Below are 20231 nucleotides of genomic sequence, written 5' to 3' on the forward strand. Positions count from 1 at the left end.
CACCATCACTGAAGAGACTGTCCCTTTCCACTTTATATTCCTGCCTTCTTGTCGTAGTTTAAGTAACCGTATTGGGGTGGGTTTATTTCTGGGGTTTCTATACTGTTCCATCCATCTATATTTTTGTTTTTGTGCCGTACCATCCTGTTTTGATTACTCTAGCTTTGTAGCATAATCTGAACTTAGGGAGTCTGATTCCTCCAGCTCCCGTTTTTCTTTCTCAGGATTGCTTTGGCTATTTTGTGTCTTTTGTTTGGGACCCAGCCTCAAGCCTTTGCAATTTTCTCCTGTTATATCAGGAGCAGAGTTGGTGATAAAAGGCATGGTAAATAGTGATTTCCCTTCTGCAAACTCAGGGTCTGCACTGGTTTCCTTCCTGAAGGACTCTGTCTTCCAGCTGAGGAAGAGTGCTGGGTTTTTCTCTTGTTTTTGTGTAACTTCTTGGACTTCATGATTTACAGGTTTCACCGTATATATACCTTTTCATTCCTTCTGATACATAAGTAACATGTTTCATCATAGCCTGGCCTACATGATCCTCATAGTCCCAGTGTGGCTCATGATCTTGGATTGTGTTACCACTCACTTGATAAATTTGGTGGTGAGGATTGGTGGTCAGTAGGCCATCTGTGTGTTTTTTGTCCTTTTTCAGTATACGCTCCATGTCATTCAGGGTACAGCAGTCGGCCAGCATAACTATGATGTCCTGCCAGGTCAGGGAGAATGTTAATCCCAGCCTGATTAATTTGTCCCTAAGCTTTTCAGGGTTTTCTGAGCATCTGCCAAATCGCTCCTTACAGGTTTCTAGGTCCCCCAGTGAGAAGGGAACACATACTCTAGTAATTCCTCTGTTTTCCTGGAGCGGGTAAAAGCCTGGTGGGGCAAAAGCGCAGGCTAAATTTGAACCTCATCAGAGCCGCACTGGGGAAAGCCCCGGGGGTACTGATTTTGAGGTTTCTGATTTGACAGGGTAAGGTGTGGGGCCTGGGGCTGAAGGTGATGGTGAAGGGGAAGAAATGGGGGACTGAAAATGAGGCTCGGTGTGCTGATGGCTACTGGGCAGTTGAAAGAGGGGATCCGTGAGAAGGTCTGGCTTCACACCTTTAGGGGGAAACCTGGAAATAAAGACTAAACACATACGAAAAGAATCCCTCAGACCTTAATCTTGATAAAGTTTTATAAAGGCCTGTACATATGGGACTTTCCCCATTTTGGGGACCGTTTACAAAACAGGTCCAGTAGTAAAATGGTGTTAAAGATAAGGGATTCATTCTCTGACCACTTCTGATGCTCATGCAAAGCATTTTGGGGCCAGGCTGTGTTGCAAGAAAAAATCAGCTTATTCCTGTTTTTTTCCTTAATTTAAAAATATTTTATACTGGAGTATAGTTGATTTATAACGTTGTGTTAGTTTCAGTTGTAGAGCTAAGTGATTAAGTTATGTATGTATAAGTATCCATTCTTTTTCAGATTCTTTTGCCATACAAGTGATTAATTACAGAATATTGAGTAGAGTTCCTTGTGCTATATATTAGTAGGTCCCTGTAGATATTTTTTAACAATGGAAGACACATTATTATTTTTAATATCTTTAAATTTACTTATTTATTTATTTATTTTTGGCTGTGTTGGGTCTTCGTTTCTGTGCGAGGGCTTTCTCTAGTTGCGGCGAGCGGGGGCCGCTCTTCATCGCGGTGCGCGGGCCTCTCACTGTCGCGGCCTCTCTTGTTGCGGAGCACAAGCTCCAGACCTGCAGGCTCAGTAGTTGTGGCTCACGGGCCTAGTTGCTCCGCAGCATGTGGGATCTTCCCAGACCAGGGCTCGAACCCGTGTCCCCTGCATTGGCAGGCAGATTCTCAACCACTGCGCCACCAGGGAAGTCCTATTATTTTTTTAAATCATCTCTCAACATTTCAACTCTGGGTAGAAATCAAACCCATAGATTATTTTATAAAAAGTTGTGTGTATACTTAAATTCCAAACTCCTAATTTATCCCTCACCTGCATGTTTCTTCCTGACCCATCCCCAGCAAGCACAAGTTGGCTTTCTTCTTTTTTAAAATTAATTAATTATTTATTATATGGCTGCGTTGGGTGTAGTTGCGGCTCGGGGGCTTAGTGGCCCCTCGGGTGTGGGATCTTAGATCCCCGTCCAGGGATCAAAACAACGTCCCCTGCATTGGAAGGCAGATTCTTAACTACTGGATCACCAGGGAAATCTCACAAGTTGGCTTTCTCGTCTGTGATTCTGTTTGTGTTCTCCAAATAAGTTCATTTGTATCGTGCTTTTTTCTTTTAATCCACACCTAAGTGATATCCTATGATATTTGTCGATCTCTGTGAGTCTGTCACTGTTTTGTGAATCAGTTCATTTGTACCACATTTTAGATTCCACATATGTCATATCCCATATTTGTCAGCCTCCTTCCGACTTGATTTCACTTAGATCATCTCGAGGTCCTTCCATGTTGCTGCAAATGGCAGTATTTCCTTCTTTTGTATGGCTGAGTAGTATTCCATTGTAGATATATGCCACATCTTCTGTATCCAGTCATCTGTCGGGGGACTATTGCTTGCTTTGGTGTCTCGGTTGTCATATATAGTGCTGTCATGCACGTTGGGGTGCGTGTAGGTTTTTGAGCTATGGTTTTCTTGGGTGTTTGCCCAGAAGTGGAATTGGGGGATCAGATGGTGGCTTTCTTTTTCCTTCTTGCAGGAAACTCCAAACTGTTCTCCCCAGTTGTTGTACCAATTTATAGTCCCTCCAGTAGTGAAGCAGGGTTGCGTTGTCTCCACACCGTGTCCAGCATTTAGTGTTTTGAGACTTTTTGCTGATGGCCTTTCTTACTGGTTGAGGTCTTACCTCATAATTTTGATTTGTGTTTCTCTAATAATTGGTGATGTTGAGCATTTTTTCATGTGTTTTTTTGCCATCTGTATATTTTCTTTGGAGAATTGTCTAGTTAATTCTTCAGCTTATTTTTTGTTTTGTTGTTTACATATAGAGCTTCCTGAGCTGTTTCTGTATTTTGGAGGTGAATCTCTTGTGGGTTGCTTCATTTGGACATGTTGATACTTTCCAGCATTTTGACTTTTTTTTTTTTTTTTTTATGGTTTCTTCTGTGCTGAACCACTGAAGTTGAATTATGTCCCATTTACGTTTGTTTTTACTTTCATTTCTGAATACGTGGATCTAAAAACTATTTTTGCTTTTTATGTCTAACAGTGTTGTGCTTATATTTTGCTTTACGTGTTTTAGAGTATTTGAACTTACACTTACGTCTTTAATTTATTTTGATTTCATTTTTATGTTTGGTGTTAGAGAACGTTGTAGTTGCATTCTTTTACGTGTAGCTTTCTACCACTGTCCTTGAAGAGACTGCCTTTTTCCATTTTATATTCTAGCTTCCTTGTCGTAGTTCAAGTAACCGTATTTTGGTGGGTTTATTTCTGGGGTTTCTGTACTGTTTCATTGATCTATATTTTTGTTTTTGTGCCGCACCATCATGTTTTGATTACTATATCTTTGTAGCATAATCTGAAGTTAGGAAGTCTGATTCCTCCAGCTCCCGTTTTTCCTTCTCAGGATTGCTTTGGCTATTTGGTGTCTTTTGTTTTGGACCCTGCCTCAAGCCTTTGCAATTTTCTCCTGCTATCAGGAGCAGAGTGGGTGGTATAATGCATGGTAAATAATGATTTCCCTTCTGCAAACTCAGGGTCTACATTGGTTTACTTCCTGAAGGACTCTGTCTTCCAGCCCAGGAAGAGTGCTGGGTTTTTATCTTGTTTTTGTGTAACTTCTTGGACTTTATGATTTACAGGTTTCATCATATACCTTTTCATTCCTTCTGATACACAAGTAACATGTTTCATCATAGCCTGGCCTACATGATCCTTATAGTCCCAGTGTGGCTCATGATCTTGCACTGTGTTACCACTCACTTGATAAATTTGGTGGTGTGGATTGGTGGTCAGTAGGCCATCTGTGTGTTTTTTGTCCTTTTCAGTATACACTCCATGTCGTTCAGGGTACAGCAGTGGGCCAGAATAACTATGATATCCTACCAGGTCAGGGAGAATGTTAATCCCAGCCTGATAAATTTGTCCCTAAGCTTTTCAGGATTCTCTGAGAACCTGCCAAATCGCTCCTTACAGATTTCTAGGTCCTGCAGTGAGAAGGGGACATGCTGCACTTAGTAATTCTCCATTCTCATCAGTTTCTTCCCAGAGGTGGTAAAAGCCTGGTGGGGCAAAAGTGGGGGCTACCTTTGAGCCTGATTGGAGCCCCACTGGGGAAAGCACCGGGGTTCTGATTTTGTGGTTTCTGATTTGATGGGGTAAGGTGGGGGTGCGGGGCTGAAGACGGTGAAGGGGCAGAAACGGGAGACGGAAAAGGTGGCTCAGTGTGCTGATGGCTAGTGGTGGTTGAAAGAGGGGTCTGGATCTAAACCTTCTTGGAGAGACACAGAAATAGAGGCTAAACACACACGACAGGAATCCCTCAGACCAGAGTCTTGACAGAGTTTTATAATGGCCTGTGCTTATGGGACTTACCCCATTTTGGGGACTGTTTAAAAAACAGGTCCAGTTGTAAAATGGTGTTAAAGTTAAGGGATTCATTCTGTGGCCACTTTGCCGGGTCACCCAAGGCATATTGGGGTCATTCTGTGTTGAAAGAGAAAATCAGCTTATTCTTTTTTAAACCGCCTCATTTAAATCGTACCCAGTTGTTAAGAATGCAACCCCGAGGATAGTCTTTGAGGATTCCCTGGGTGTTTTTCATGTTTACATATAAATTTGGGGCTAAAACTGGAGATCCCAGGGGCCAGATGGAGCTGAGGCCTTGCGTAACAACCAAGGGGGTCACAGAATTTCCTCCCCAGAGTTCGTGACACAAAGAAGGAGTCCCCAGGATGAAAGGAACAGGAGTGTAGGTGTAAGAATCAAGGGAGTGGTAAAGGGAGGAGGGATAGGAAAGACAGAGAGAGAGAGATTGCCGTTTCAGCCTGTGCCCAGCAGGTGTCTGTTTAGGCACCAGTCTGCCCACTTTCAGAAAGGGCCAGTGAAGGAGGGAGCACCCTGTCCACTGCCCACTGGGGTGATTAATCCTGGGAAACAACCATTTGTACGTCTCTGTGGGATTGTGATCCACAGGAGGGACTTCTGTGCATGCGTACAATTTATACATCATACGTAGGACTCTAACCCACAGGTAGGATTTGCACCCACAGGTTTTCATAGAAATCTGCCTTGGCCCTTTCCTGATGGGATTTCTCTTGGCGGCAGGAAAATAAAGGTGAGGATATTGTGATGATTGTACTTGCAAAAACTATAGGATATGAGAGTTGAACCTCTATCACTCTCAGAAATCTCCTGTCCGGGAGAGCCTGCTGGACCAACACCTGCACTGCTTGAGGCGAGCCTCTCCCACCTCTGTTTGTCATCCATCGAGGTGAGTCGTTGTTAGCCAGAGGGAGCATGGTGTCACAAGCTGAGAGGAGTGGTGCTGTAGCTGCCCGATGTCCACTCTGTTGGAACAAGAGGACAGAGAAAGGGGAAGTAGAGAGCTATCAGGAGAGGGAAAGGGAAAACCATGAGGGAAAAAGGACAAAGCAGAGGGGAAAGCGTTGCCTGAATGATGGTACTGAGACTCTCAGGGGCCAGGAAGGCAGACTTACCAAACGTGGTTATGCTGAAACAAGAGGTTCAGGCGGCAACTTGTCACCTACGGGGAAAGTGCGTTTGTTGGTTCCAGAGGTGCCTGGATTCTCTCCCAGGGAGGGGGCAAACGGCCCCATAGGTGTCCGGTGGAGTTGCCACCACGTACGTTACCGACCCAGATTCTTGGACTCTTCAGTGAACAGAAATTGATGAGGCCAGACGAGAAATTCAGGCAAGGCTTTACTGGGACTCACGCTGCAGCACAAGGGAGCAAAAAGAACAGGTTGCCTTGCTTGCTCCCTGAAGCGGGGCTGGGGGGTGAGTTGGTCCTTTAAATGGGGTGAGGGTAGGGTCAGACCCATGGTTCAGGCGGTAGGGGTGGCTTAGGTGGTCTGCCCACCCTCTTGGTGGTGTCGTGGGCAGGAATGGTGAATAGTGCACTCCTTTTGCTCCCAGCAGTTCAGAAGTGGCAGTTGGGTTTTTGGTCTTTTTGTATATTGTTCATAATTTGCCCCATTTGCAGGTGCATAGTTATTTTTAGTCCCTTATGGTTTCTTTGTATTCTTTTGCTCAGGAGATGTTTGTCCAGGTGTAAGCACTGCACCAAAGGGTGCCAGGTCCCACCCTGTCTCACTAGTTGTTGCTGTGTGGCCTTGGACACCTCCTGGAAGTCTCAAAACCTATTTATTTTAAGGATGCTGTGGTGAGGATTAAAGGTGGTTTCCATGTGACTGAGTGGATTCTGTAGGGCCTTTGGGGATACTGACATGCATAGTACACTTAGCCCTTGAACAACACCAGCTTGAGCTGTACAGGATCCACTTACATGTGATTTTTTCCAATAAATAGTACTACAGTACTACTGGATCCCTGGTTTGTTGAATCTGCAGATACGGAACCATGGTTACAGAGGGTGGGTGAACTGTAAAGTTGTATGTGGATTTTCCATTGCACAGAGGGTTGGGATCCCTAACCCCTATAGTTATTCAAGGGTCAACTGTATATTCTGGATGATATAATTTCCGGGCTAAATGCTATGAAAAAAATAAAATTGGGTGATGTAGAAAAGAATGTGAGCAGAAGGCCTCACCAAGGGGGTGACATTTGAGCTAAATGAAAAGGAGTCAGCCATGGGAACATCTAGTGAAGAACAGTCCAGGTGGGAACAGCCAGTGCAAAGGCCCTGAGGTGGGAACAAGCTTGTTTGAGGAATATCAAGGATACAGCAGAGTGATGGATTTCAGATGTTTAAGAAGTAGAGCCTAATGTCTTGCTTTGGCCCATTTGGGAAGGAGGGGCACAGGGGTTCAACAGCAGAGGGTGGGTCCTAAGCTGGACCACTCCCTCTCTTTAAGGGCAGGTGGTGCCATGCATCCTCACATGAACTTGTGTGACCTGTATTCCCTTATGGAGAGAGGAAGGAGGATCAAAACTTTGCCTTGGCCTAAGTGCTTCAGACACGTGCTTATATTTTCATTCTCATGTGCACTGTGCCAGGTAGGAACCATTGTTATTCCTGCTTTACAGATGAGAAAACTGAGGTCTGAAAGGGAGCATTCCTTTACCCAAAGTTGTAAACTTAAAGTATCAACCTTCAACCTATGTTCCTTCACTGACCAGCATGGGTACCTGCAGGTATTGGGGGTGTCTCTGTCCCCTTTGGGGACTCTCAGAGCCCTCAGGGCACTGGGCTCCAGTTGTCCATCACTCCTAATTCGTGATGCCAGCAGATCAGTGGTGGGTGCTTGTCCCACATTGGCTAGATGAACCCGCTGTGGGTAGGAGTCTTCAGGGGGTGGAGGGGTGGAGATGCACAGGGCTCCCTTGCATGGGCTTGCCATGTGGGACATCACTGGAGGTGAGCCTGAGGAGGCTTGGCTGGATGAAGACACCAAGGCCCTGCAGACATGAGTAGCAGGGTTCCCAGGGTACCTGCACTACTGGAGTTGTGCTGTTGCCTGGGCTCCATCACCAGGTAGATCGTCTAGGCTGGTCCATGTGGGTCACTCTGCTCCTTCCCATGGCTGGGAGGTGCCCCCTCTAAATATAGCCCAGTGTGCTGAGCTCACGCCTATTTTCAGCCCAGGTTGGGAGGCAGCCAGGCCTTCCCCAGGCTCTCAGAGGAGCCACTGCTGCGTCTATCTGGTCCTGGTACTAGGCACTCTTATCGACCCCCTGCCTGCCCAACACCCACCATGCCGGAGGAGGCCCAAGAAGGTAGGAAATCACTGTGAGGGAGGGTAAGGCCCCAATGCTGTGACCCTGTGGACCATGGAGAAACCTGGCCCCTTTCCTACTGACCTCACTTGAGTAGTCATCAGTCACCGTGTCCTGGGTCAAGTAAAAGGACTGGCCCCCTATGTGTGAAGGAAGGGCCTACCATGCCCCGAATGCCTCCTCACCTCATACCTGTACAGGGAGGGGTTGGGGGCAGGGGAGGGTCAACTACAGGCTGTGCCCAAGTGGGTGTGGGCTGGGCAGGCTGGCCAGTTAAGCTCTTCCTTCAGCGAGGGCACTGGGATTGGGGGCAGGCAGTGGTTTTGCAAAGCATTTGGGCACATGACCCAGGGACTGGGAGTGGATAGGTTTCTTGCCTCCAGTGTGGGCCTGTGTTGCCCCAACTGGCTAAAGGTTGGGGTCTCTTGGCCTGGCCGGACTGACTTCTAGTTAAAGACTTTGGTGGCCACTTTCCTAATTGACTCACAGCATGCAAGATGTATGGAGGCTCAGAGGGGCCAGAGCAGGGACCTGGTAAGCTTCAGGTACAGTGCTGGCCAGGATGCAGGACCAGCTGCACCAAGGCTCCAGCTTGGCCCAACTGGTCAACTCCCCCCATCACATTTTTGACATTTTATACTGAATGGGAGGGGCCTGGCCCTGGGTGTGGGAGTGTTTGCTTCCTTTTGAGGTCTTTTTTTTTTTTTTGAATATTTATTTATTTTTGGCTGCGTTGGCTCTTCGTTGCTGTGCGTGGGCTTTCTCTAGTTGCGGTGAGTGGGGGCTACTCTTCGTTGCGGAGCACGGGCTTCTCATTGCGGTGGCTTCTCTTGCTGTGGAGCACGGGCTGTAAGCGCCCGGGCTTCAGTAGTTGTGGCTCACGGGCTTAGCTGCTCCGCGGCATGTGGGATCTTCCCAGACTAGGGCTCGAACGCGTGTCCCCTGCATTGGCAAGCGGATTCTTAACCACTGAGCCATCAGGGAAGTCCCCTTTTGAGGTTTTAAGGATGGCGTTTACTATGTGTTCTTCCTGGAACAGAAAGAACCCAAGATCAATTTAAAAGTGTGGGAAAAACACAGCCAAGTGCACAGAATTTAATGCGAAGCCCAATCCACCACCACCCAGACATAACGACAAACAGCACTGGTTTTTGTTTTACACATTTTTGAGCATGTCAAAGGTCAGTTTCAAGCAAATCATGAAGGTTAAGGTACTATTCTGAAAGTGTTAGACCCAGAGAGCCCAATCACCCTTGAGTCTATCAGGAGGTATCCCGCCAATGCCCCTGAATTTGTTATCTAGCTTCCAGCTAGGCATCTGGAGATCTTAAGGGGCCAAGATTTTTTTTTTTTTTTTTAATTTTACTGCATCGGGTCTTAGTTGCGGCATGCAGGATATAGTTCCCTGACCAGGGATCAAACCCAGGCCCCCTGCATTGGAAGTGCAGAGTCTTAGCCACTGGACCACCAGGGAAGTCCCAAAGGAGCCAGGATTTTAAGGGGAGGGGTGGAAAGCACCACCAGAAGAAAATATAATTTTTAGAAATCACAAAATAAATACTTCACTGGGTCCAAAAATAAGTAATTAAAATCACAAGCATGGTACACAGCCCCAGTGACTAAATGGGCAGCGGCTGTGAACTAGGAAACCACACAGATATTGGTGAGGCTTCCCAAGCAAAGACCCCCAACAAAATTGGTCAAGAAAGGCCTTTTCTCATCTCCCAACTTAGCAAATATATATGTGCACACTTATGTACATAAATTTTTTTCTATGGAGATGCCTGTTGGTGGCGATATTGTACTCTTTTGGAGGCTGTGGACAACTACTCCAGAGAACAATGTGATGATAGGTTAAAAGAAAAACTCCCTGCTGTTTGACCCAGTAATTCTGCTTCTGGGAATCCATCCTTAATAACTATTGGGAAATTGGGGGAAAGCCCTTATACTCAATGACGCGTGTCCTTTTCTAGGGGTTATTAATTTAGGAAGGGGATTGGAAACAACCTAAATGCCCAGGCAGCCTCGAAGAGATACCTGAGGGGAGACCTCAAAGGCAAGTGGAACAGTTTGCTAACAAAGACGGGTCTCCTCTCATCATATTGAGTGAGAACAGCAGGGTTCATAGCAGAATCACACTTAGTATGTAAAAGGAGGCAGAGCTGAGGCCAGGAGCAAAAGGCAAAAAGCAAAAAGCTGGCTAGAATAGGGCTGCTTCTGCTGGGGACCGGGAGAAGGCCCCAGGCACAGGCGTCTGCAGGGAAAACTGATAGCAGAAGCAGGAATGAACTTCATGGGCTGTGGGTTGAGTTCTCCAAGGCTGATAAATTCTCTAGAAACGAGCAAGCAGAGAGGAATGCCTGAAAGTCCCTGAGGTGCTTGGAAGGAAACAAATGTTAAGTCAAGCAGCACCTCCTGCTACTGTGGGTGAAACAGGTGTACGCAGTTTTCACATTATCTTGCTTCCAAATCACGGGTCACTCCTGAGTTGGTTTTAGGGGATCAGGAGCCAAATGCCCCTGCTACCTCTTCTGAGCCCCTGCTGCCACTCGACACCATCTAGAAGGGAGGGCATGACCTGCTGGCTGAATCAGCCCCACGCTGCCCCTGCAGACACCGTGGCACCGACAAGGAGCAGGGCACCACTGGCTCCTAATCATGTGCAGGAGGTTCGCCTACACCGGGTGGAGTCCATCAGCGAGCTACACAGTGGAGGTGAAAGGGTGCAGGGGGGTGGGGCCCATGGACTGGGAGAAGGGAGGAAAGCAGGTGCACCTGCCGCCCTCCTGATCCCCCGTTTGCCCTGCAGGTTCACTGTGGCCCTACCTGGCCGAGGAGGCGCAGCCATGGGATGAGCTGTTGGGCATCCTGCGTCCACCGATGTGCGCCCAGACCGGCTGCAGCCCAGTGCACAGCCGCGGCAGCTTCCTGCTGCTGCTTGCGCTGCTGGTGCTCACCTGCCTGGCGTTGGCTGTCCTGGCCGTCTACCTGAGTGGTAAGGAGGGCGCTGGAAGCCAGTGGAATGGAGAGACCGAGGCAGTGAAGGGCTGGGAGGGCCGGGTGTTGTGGGGTTGCATGTGGTCTGATAATCCCCCCCTGTCTTAGTGCTGCAGAGCGAATCCCTACGCGTTCTGGCACACACACTGCAAACGCAGGAGGAAATGCTGCTCAAACTCCGGCTCGCCAGCCTCAGCCAGCTGCGGAGGCTCAACTCGAGTGAGGCCCGAGCACCCAGTTGAGATACCACTTGGACCTGGGGCCTGGGGGTATGTGTAGGGGGGAATAAAGTGGCCGCTGGTAGCTTTCCCCTCTCCCACTACTGCTCCACACTACTTCCTTAGTGAGGTTTTCGTATAAGAGCCTGATCTGACCCCGCAGCTGTCTGCCTTTCTTGCCTTCTCAAGCTAGGCCTAGCCAAGCCTTCTGGTGCCAGAGCCCCACTTGGTGTGGCCCAAGGTCAGAGGAAGCGACACCAGCCTCCTGGCTCCTCTTGGGGCCTGTCAGCACCCTCTGGTCTCCTCCAGATAGCAGATTCAGCAGTCTAAAAATAGCTGCCTACCCTGGTCACCCAAACTCTGCTGGGCCTCCCAGTGGGGGTCCAGCCTCTGCTCTCCAAAGACAGGCTGGGCTCTGAGTAGGAGGAGGAGGGCCCCTGGGGAGAGATTATTTTGGAGAGCAAAGGTGAGATGGAGATAGGAGGCCCAGCTGGGCCCAAGCCTGGGTTGGTGGATAGGGAGGGCAGGCAGAAACACCCAGAAGCCAGGGCCACAGAAGACTGCACATTGTTTAATTATCTCTAAAATCTTTAAAACTCAGCATATAAGGTAGCCTCACCGCCCCACGTTGTAGTGGCAGTTGTCCAGATATTATCACCTCCCCCCCGAAAGTGGGTCATCCCAGGGGAGCAAGGCCTGAGAAAGGCCTTGTGCCTGCCCCACAGCCGAGACAGGGCAGGAAGTGGCCACAGGGCCAGTGCAGGGGCAAAGCGTGAAGGTCCCAAGTGGCCTGGCCTCCAGCCACCCACCCCCATGTCTGTTTTTGGTTTTGTCATTAAAAAAATAAAGCGACAATGCCTGGCAGGGACCAGGTGTTGCACTGTCTTCTGTTAAAAATACAGGCAAGGATGGGGACAGTCTCCTCTTCGGCTGGTCCTGCCTCACAGTATGTCTGCCCGCTTGTCCCGCACGCGGCTGCGCGCCTTGGTCCTGGCTTTGAAGGCAGCAGCATTGTACAGGTGCTGGGGTGGGACAAAGAGTGAGGGTCTAGTGAGCTGGGAGGAGGCAGCCCAGGGCTTCTCCTCCAGCCCCTGCAGAGCTCCAGGCCACAGGAATGGAGAGAAGACAAAGGGGCAAACCTTCTCAAAACGTGAGATTTTGCAGGCCTTCAGGGCAGTGGCATCCAGCACCAGCACAGGGCCCAGACCAAAGATGTCACGGAGTAGCTCGTTGTTCTGGTGGCAAAGAAGGCAGTGAGCTCAGGCCAGTCTGAAACAGCCAAGCGGGATACCCCTTCCCCGTCCGCCTCCCCACCTGGAGGTGGTGCTGCATGCCGGAACCCAGCGCGTCCTTGAAGGCAGCATAGACCCGGCGCCGAGCCCAGCTGTCCACATAGAGCACCTCGAGCCCGAAGCGGACTGTCTCCTCCTCACACTCGCCACCCTGCAGGGTAGAGGGGCTGTGACTGGGCTTGGCGGCTATGCCTAGGGGTGCACCCTCACTAGGACGCATCCCTTCTCACACGTACCTCGACAGAGTGCAGCACGGCCCGGAAGGTAGAGCGTTGGCGCCGGCGGTCAGCCTTGGCCCGATACTTGTTGCTGTCAGTGGCCAGAGTGCGCAGTGCGCTGCAGAGGGCCTCCATGTCCTTGTAAACAAAGTCCTCCTGCAGTGGGAGGACGTAGGAGCAGAAGCCTGAGCTCTGTTGGCTTTTAACGCAGTGGGGTCACCCAAACCCTTCCTTTCACCAAGAAAGTCATTTTCTTCTCTGCCTGACCCTCCCCTGCATCCCTTCTTGGCCCCTGCCTGCGCTAGACACCTCCACTAAGGGGCCCCATCAGAGCACTTGGCCTCTGAGTCTGTGTTGGGGCTACTTCCCCTCCATAATGACCTAAGGCTACCTTGTTTTCTGTGGCATCCCCTGCACCCAGCCTGAGATGGGCAGGTGGTGTCAGGAGGCACCCTCCCCTGCGCCCCCCCACCCCCCGCCATCTCTCACACCTCAAGGTCCCGGGTGAGCTCAAAGAGCAATGCGATGGTCTCGCCGGCAGCCATCCGCAGGTTCACACTTTCACTGGACAAGAGCTGGGGCAGCCGGGGCAGCTGCCTGGGGAAGGGGCAGGCTGAGCCATGTGTGTGGGCTGGGGGCCTTTCACCCTTCCCCTCCCACTCCCAGTGGGCAGTCACCCCTACCTGTCCAGGATGCGGCTGATATGGGCACTGGGGCAGATGGTGAGTAGCAAGGCCCAGGCCTGCAAGGCAGCACAGAGCAAGCCCTGAAGGCTGACAGGGACCACTGGGGCTGTGGAGCCACCCACACCACAGGACCGGCTGAAAATGCCTTCCAAGCAGGTGAGGCAGGAGACCAGGTCCTAGGGGCACAAGGAGGCAGGGGAGTGGCTCAGGGGCAGAGCTAGGGCCTATGTGCTCTACTGCCTGTGCCTGAAGGCTACTTACCTGTACATCGGTGGCAGCCACGTAGCAGCCCAGGCCAAGAGCAGAAGCGCACTGCTGGGAGGAGGGCAAAGCCAGGCCGTGGTCAGAGGGTGAGCCTGGGTTCCCAGCCACGGGGCTCACCCTTGGAGCAGGGGAGCCTGGAGGCAGGTGGAACCCGTGTCTCTGCTTAGGGATTAGGTGAAGGAAGGGTGTCACAGGGCAAGGAACACTCACGTGGAGCCGGGCAGCAGGGCTAGCTGTGCTGTCACTGAGCACAGAGACCAGCAGGGGCTGCAGGCTGTGGAATAACTCCTCACCCTTGGGTCCAGGACCCAGCTGAATGCACAGCAGGCCTAGCACAGCAGCGGCAAGGGCCTGTTCCTCGCCCTTCCCTGCAGGGATGCCTTCCAGTCAGTCAATGCAGCAGGGGCCAGTACCCAGCCAGTTCAGGCCCCCCAGGTGCGCCCCCAGGCCCAACCTTTCTTGAGGCACTTTTCCAAGGCATCAGCCAGTGTGAGGCGGCGCTCCAGCAAGAAGTCGGGGAGTAGGTGCGCTGCTAGGGCCAGACGCAGGCTCTCAAGAGCACCCTGCCGGGTCTTGGCACTGGGGGAGGAAGAAAGGGGTTTTGTGGGCCAATCCTACCTGGGTCACATTTGGCATGGGCTAAGCAGGGACACAGGGGAAGGGATTGGTTGGAAATCAGGGGTACCTCTTGTCTGTGAGGCAGTCCACATATTCCTTCAACTTCTCCTCAAGGTCTTCCTGCTGACCCTGCTCATCCACGGCATCCCCCCCTGCAAGGCCAGCTCGTCATCCCCGCTTCTTGCCCTAGCCCACGGAGCCCCACTGAGTCCCTGCCATATTCCTACCCACTCTCACCAAAGCTTTCCTCTGCTGCGGTGCTAAGAAGGCTGGGACATTCACTGGTGGTGCTGCGGGCCTCACTGGCTGCCTCATCCTCACTGGAACCTGAGTCAGCTTGGGTACTGCTCCGGGCACCTGGGGAGGGCGGAATGGGGCACATGGTCTGCCTTCATTGATGAGCGATGGCTGGGGTTACCTCACCCGGCCTCACGACCCCACAAGACAGAATGCTGCCCTTCTCAAGGCTGAAGTGGGAGGCACAGAGGCTGGTGCCGGGGACTCTGAACCAGGAAGCAAGAGAAAGGGAAAGAAGTCTATCTGCTGGGGAGAGTCACACGCCAGGCCCCAACCTAGGATATCCTGGCAGGCTTGGTGAGCAGATCCTCCCTGAGACTAGAGCTTGCTTTAAGAAGGAGACTTAGAGGTGGGCAGAGGTGGAAGGGGCTGCACAGGCCCTACCTAGGCCTGTGGCTCAGCCTGCAGTGGGGCATATCCAGGCGCATCCTGGGGGAGCTCAACCACCAGCCCAGATTACTCCCCAAAATGGCCAGGGCAAGGGTCAGGGAAGTCTGACAGAACCGGGGTTCAAATCCCAGCTCTACATCTTAACAGGGGTGTAACCAGGTCAAGTGCCTACTCTTCAAAGCCTCAGTTTCTCCGTTGCAAAAGAGATGAGAAGCACCTCTTCTGGGCAAGGTTAAGTGAAGACAATGAGTAGACAAGTGACTAGTTACGCTATTCCGTGGGCCAACAAGCTCATCAGGTCACCCATCAGCACTGGGGGCAGAGGCCCAGCTCCTAGTGGATGTAGGTGAGTGCACCAGGCCTCAAGCATACTGTCTCCTGAGCCCCACTTGGTCCACTCCAGGCCTTCAGCCCTGGGTGGATGGACACACAGGCTCCTCCTGACCCTGGGAAGTGCAGAAAGCTGAGCGGCTCCTGACTTCATGAGCCCTTGAAAACAGGTGAACACAGGGGGCTGTGAGGGTCAGCAGAGCTGGAACACTTATGTGTAAGGGCAGCTGCTGCAGCAGGAGCCCCAGGCAGGTTCTGGTCACCAGGCTGGCCCTACTTCCAGGAACTACGTACATACTCCCTGTGCCTGCCGGACAAAGTCCATCACACACTGCTCACTCCTCTCTCACTACCCTAGCTGACCAAAGCAGCCCAGCCTTCCCTCATTTGTTTCACCATGCCATGGTCCCTCCAGATATCAGGCCCTCGCCCAGCGTGTTGCCACTAAGTAGTGCTCTCCTCTTCACCTTCTCAAGACTCACCCAGAAGCCCCTCCCCTGAGGCTTCCTTGGTTCCCGTCTGGGACTGACACCACTCCGTGAACTCGTCCCCCAGCACTAGGCCTTCTGGAGTATTGCTACTTTCTTCAATGTCCCCTTGTAACCAAGCAGGACCCTATGGGGTCTTCCTGGGACAGACCCCTCCACCATATCCTCTGTTGTAGTTCATCTCTTAAGTTCCTAGATAATAGTATCAGATGCACATTTCCTGAGTTGTTTTAAAGGTGCCAAAACCACCACCAAATGGAAGAAGTTAACTACGTGATGACCATGAGCACGTAGCCTCTACACCTACTAGCGCCTAAGGATTGATAATGTAAACACCATGACACTGCCCTGTTACCTCACCATCAACCAGTCAGAGAATTGTGCACGAGCTGATCACATTTGCTGGGACCCCTCTCCCTCACCTCGCCGTTAAAAATGCTTTATAGGGACTTCCCTGGTGGCGCAGTGGTTAAGAATCCACCTGCCAATGCAGGGGACACGGGTTCGAGCCCTGGTCAGGGAAGATCCCACATGCCGCGGAGCACCTAATCCTGTGCAACACAACTACTGAAGGCCACGCGCCCTAGAGCCCGTGCTCTGCAACGAGAGAAGCCACCACAATGAGAAGCCCCCGCTCGCCGCAACTAGAGAAAGCCAGCGCGCAGTAACGAAGACCCAATGCAGCCAAAAAGAAAAAAAAAAGTGCTTTACAGAAACCCTTCAGGGAGTTCAGGGTTTCTGAGCACCAGCCACGGCTTCTCCTTTTATTGGCGCCTTACAGTAAACATTACACTTTACTTCACCATAACCCAGTGTCACTGATAGGGACAGAGTAAAATGACAAAGCAAGTAATTAAATAGTTAATCCCAGTAAGGGATTATAAGAAAAAAGTATGGGAGACCCCTGTAAGTTAATGATCACTCAAGAAAGCAGGTTTGCTTAACCACAAACCCATGCAACAGAAGCATGAGACATGCTCCAAAACAACACAACAATGGTGGAATGTGACCCATATCCTGCCCAGTGAGCTCCATAAATTAATGATTCCCAGGACACACTCCGCTGCATGCACTAAAAACAAAACTATAAGCAAAGGTTGACATTATACTAAAACTTGAAATGAATTATCGTATTTTATTATACATTACTGCCTTTTTGCTCATTTCCATTGCACCATGACAGTCCTGCTTTGACCATGTAATGACAAAAAAACTCCTCACCTGGAGGAGGAGCTGATGATGGAAGCCTGATGTCTACTCAAGGATGAGGAAGCAGGTGGTCTTCTCCCCCTCCCCACTCTCCCTTTGATTATAAAACTGTAGCCCACTAACTTGTACCCAATTAATTTGGCTATATTTGGTAAAAATGGTTATTTTAAAGAAAAAAATTTTATTTCACGCCTACAAAAAATTATGTTTTAATATTAAATTTTAGTTTTGCTAATTGAGGTCAGTATCTACTGTCTAAAACTCACTTTTCAAGACAGGATTAAGATGGCAGAGGAGTAGGACGGGGAGCTCACCCTCTCCTACAAAGACATTAAAAATACACCTAAAAGTGGAATGATTCACACAGACCTACTGAATGCCGGAGGAACACCTCAGACTTCCGAAAGGGCAAGAAAACCTCCACGTAACCGGGAAGGACAAAAGGAAAAAGAAAGGGAATTCCCTGGCGGTCCAGTGGTTAGGACTCCACGTTTCCTCTGCGGGGGTCACAGATTCCATCCCTGGTCAAAGAACTAAGATTCCGAAGCAGTGAGACTCTGCTTAAAAAAAAAAAAAAAGTGGGGCGGGGTGGGGAAGGAATCTAGACACTAGGAACCTAGTGCCCCAGGGAAGGAGCAGTGAAGGTAAACATATTCCAGCACCCTGGGACGCCTGATCACTGACAGGGACCTTAGCCTAGACAAAGGGGAAGGTCCAGACCCTAAGAAGACAGTGCAGCAACGTGTGTGCAATGGCAAAAGGAGAGTAATCTGCACGTAAGGTAGGCACCTCCACCCAGTGCAGCACCCTGTGCACCAGAGCCTGAGACGCTCCTCTGTTGGTGGGGGCGGTGTGCTGAATATCAGGCTCCAGAAGTCAGACCAGGGTTGGCTGTGTGGAGACACTTGAAGAGGCTGGACTGTGGCAAATGAGGGTGTACTCCTAAGAAGCGTAGGTCCGGACTTCCCTGGTGGCGCAGTGGTTAAGAATCCTCCTGCCAATGCAGGGGACACAGGTTTGAGCCCTGGTCCAGGAAGATCCCACATGCCACAGAGCAACTAAGCCCATGTGCCACAACTACTGAGCCCGCGTGCCACTGAAGCCCACACACTTAGAGCCTGTGCTCTGCAACAAGAGAAGCCACCGCAATGAAAAGCCTGCGCACCACAACAAAGAGTAGCTCCCGCTTGCTGCAACTAGAGAAAGCCTGCACATAGCAACGAAGACCCAACGTAGCCAAAAAACAAAAAAACAAAAAAAAAAACGCAGCAGCAGCCTAGGTCCACCAGAGAGGGAAGGCACAATTACTTGGGGGGGCGGGGGGGGATATGGGAAGAGGGGTGGGAAAAATTAGGGGGCTGGGATTAACATTTACACATTAATATATATAAAATGGATAATCAACAAGGACCTGCTGTAGAGCACAGGGAACTCTACTCAGACCCTGTATCTGATAAAAGGAACTTTCCTGGTGGTCCAGAAATTAAGACTCCACGCTCCCAACACAGGAGGGCCGGGGTTCGATCCCTAGTCAGGGAACTAGATCCTGCATGCCACAACTAAGACCCGGTGCAGCCAAATAAATAAATATTAAAAAAAAATCTGAAAAAGAGCAGATATATGTAAATGTGCAACAGAATGACATTGCTGTACACCTAAAACAAACACAATATGGTAAATCAACTATATGCCAAAATAAAAGAAAAATTCAATTAAGAAAGAAAGAAAAGGAAAGAAAAAGAAAAGGAAAGAAGGAAGGAAGAAAGAAAGAGAGAAAGAAATCCCTACTCTATTCCCCTCAGGCCTCAGGGACCTAGGCTGGAGTCACATCCATGGAGCTTAAGCAGGTTGGGTCCAAAGGCAGGACTGCTGTGGGCCTGAGCGAGCTGGGGAGGATGTGCCAGCAGATGAGCCCTCTTGGACCTGGAGTGCCTGGTCCCTTCTGGATGAGACAAAATCTCCAGATCAAGGCGGGCCCTCCTACAGCTAAACCAAATATAGTGCACCCAAAGGATGGTGGACCCTCTGGGCTAGAAGAGCTTTGAAAAGTCACCTGGGGGCTTCCCTGGTGGCACAGTGGTTGAGAATCCGCCTGCTAGTGCAGGGGACACGGGTTCGATCCCTGATCTGGGAAGATCCCACATGCCACGGAGCAACTAAGCCCGTGCGCCACAACTACTGAAGCCCGTGCGCCTAGAGCCTGTGCTCTACCACGAGAGAAGCCACCACAATGAGAAGCCCACGCACTGCAACGAAGAACAGCCCCCGCTCGCCACAACTAGAGAAAGCCTGCGCACAGCAACGAAGACCCAACACAGCCAAAAACAAATAAATAAAATTAAAAATTTTTTTAAAAAAGAAAAGTCACCTGGGCTGCACATCTCCTGGAGGTGGAGTTCCCACCTCCATCCTCCTTCCATAGAGTCCCCCACCAAAGTACACTCAATACCCTCAGCATCGTGGTTTTACAGGGGTTGTGATTTGTCTGGAGGGTGAAGGGTAAGAGGGAAGAAGTAAGGAGACACAAGCCCTTGGGTGTTTCTTCTGGCACATTCTACTCTCAGTTACAACCCAGGAACAGGACTTTCTTTAACTAAGGCCCTGGTTGCCCTAAAACCCAAAGTTGGGCATGCATAACCCTGCCACCATGTGGCAGTTAAGAGTAACAACAGGGCTTCCCTGGTGGCGCAGTGGTTGAGAGTCCGCCTGCCGATGCAGGGGACACGGGTTCGTGCCCCGGTCTGGGAAGATCCCACATGCCGCAGAGCGGCTGGGCCCGTGAGCCATGGCCGCTCTGTAACGGGAGGGGCCACAACAGTGAGGCCCGCATACCGCTTAAAAAAAAAAAAAAAAAAGTAACAACAACTCTAAAACCAGTGCTTCTGGATACTTAACATTCACAAGGCCTGTAGGGCTGTAAATAAATGATATCTACCCTAGAGAAATGTCTGGGAGTAGGTAATCAAAACAGAATTCAAAACAGGTCTGACTTTCAAAACCCAATTTTAAGAGGTACATTTTACTCTGTTTCAAAAAAAAAAAAAAGCACACAAAAACATACTCAGCATCGCTAATTATTAGAGAAATGTAAATCAAAACTACAAGGAGGTATCACCTCACACCAGTCAGAATGGCCATCCTCAAAAAGTCTACAAACAGTAAATGCTGGACAGGGCGTGAAGAAAAAGGAACCCTCCTACACTGTTGGGGGCAATGTAAAAGGGCACAGCCAGTATGGAGAGCAGCAGCGAAGTTCCTCAAAAAACGAAAAAAGAGCAATCATATGATCCGGCAATCCCACTTCTGGGCGAATACCCAGAAAAACACCATAGTTCCAAATGGCTCA

At 50.2% G+C, this 20231-nt stretch overlaps 2 protein-coding genes across 9 annotated transcripts in view; one reads left to right on the top strand and one right to left on the bottom strand.

Annotated features, from left to right (window-relative positions):
- Positions 1 to 10364: 10364 nt before the first annotated feature.
- Positions 10365 to 11159, top strand: LSMEM2 (leucine rich single-pass membrane protein 2). The gene is made up of 3 exons (XM_029243861.1): positions 10365 to 10593; positions 10688 to 10873; positions 10984 to 11159. Exons 1-3 carry the CDS (start codon positions 10392 to 10394, stop codon positions 11115 to 11117), a joined length of 522 nt encoding a protein of 173 aa, XP_029099694.1. The 5' UTR covers positions 10365 to 10391; the 3' UTR covers positions 11118 to 11159.
- A 661-nt stretch (positions 11160 to 11820) lies between these two features.
- The window catches only part of IFRD2 (interferon related developmental regulator 2), a 33034-nt gene continuing 24623 nt past the window's right edge, over positions 11821 to 20231 (bottom strand). The window contains exons 2-12 of one of the 8 annotated variants that reach the window (XM_029243855.1): positions 14409 to 14528; positions 14239 to 14323; positions 14008 to 14132; positions 13764 to 13921; positions 13551 to 13601; positions 13287 to 13465; positions 13095 to 13200; positions 12622 to 12759; positions 12408 to 12536; positions 12233 to 12328; positions 11821 to 12115 (exon numbers count right to left, since the gene is read on the bottom strand). In XM_029243855.1, coding sequence (XP_029099688.1) covers positions 12035 to 12115; positions 12233 to 12328; positions 12408 to 12536; positions 12622 to 12759; positions 13095 to 13200; positions 13287 to 13465; positions 13551 to 13601; positions 13764 to 13921; positions 14008 to 14132; positions 14239 to 14323; positions 14409 to 14528 — 1268 coding nt within the window. In that variant the 3' untranslated portion in view covers positions 11821 to 12034. Of the gene's footprint in view, positions 12116 to 12232; positions 12329 to 12407; positions 12537 to 12621; positions 12760 to 13094; positions 13201 to 13286; positions 13466 to 13550; positions 13605 to 13763; positions 13934 to 14007; positions 14133 to 14238; positions 14324 to 14408; positions 14529 to 20231 lie in introns of all 8 variants that reach the window. The other 7 variants (XM_029243859.1, XM_029243854.1, XM_029243857.1 and 4 more) reach the window with 7 other exon arrangements.

The sequence above is a fragment of the Monodon monoceros genome, unplaced genomic scaffold, assembly GCF_005190385.1.
Source record: "Monodon monoceros isolate NGI ecotype Baffin Bay Population unplaced genomic scaffold, NGI_Narwhal_1 Super_Scaffold_3, whole genome shotgun sequence".
Classification (NCBI taxonomy): Eukaryota; Metazoa; Chordata; class Mammalia; order Artiodactyla; family Monodontidae; genus Monodon; species Monodon monoceros.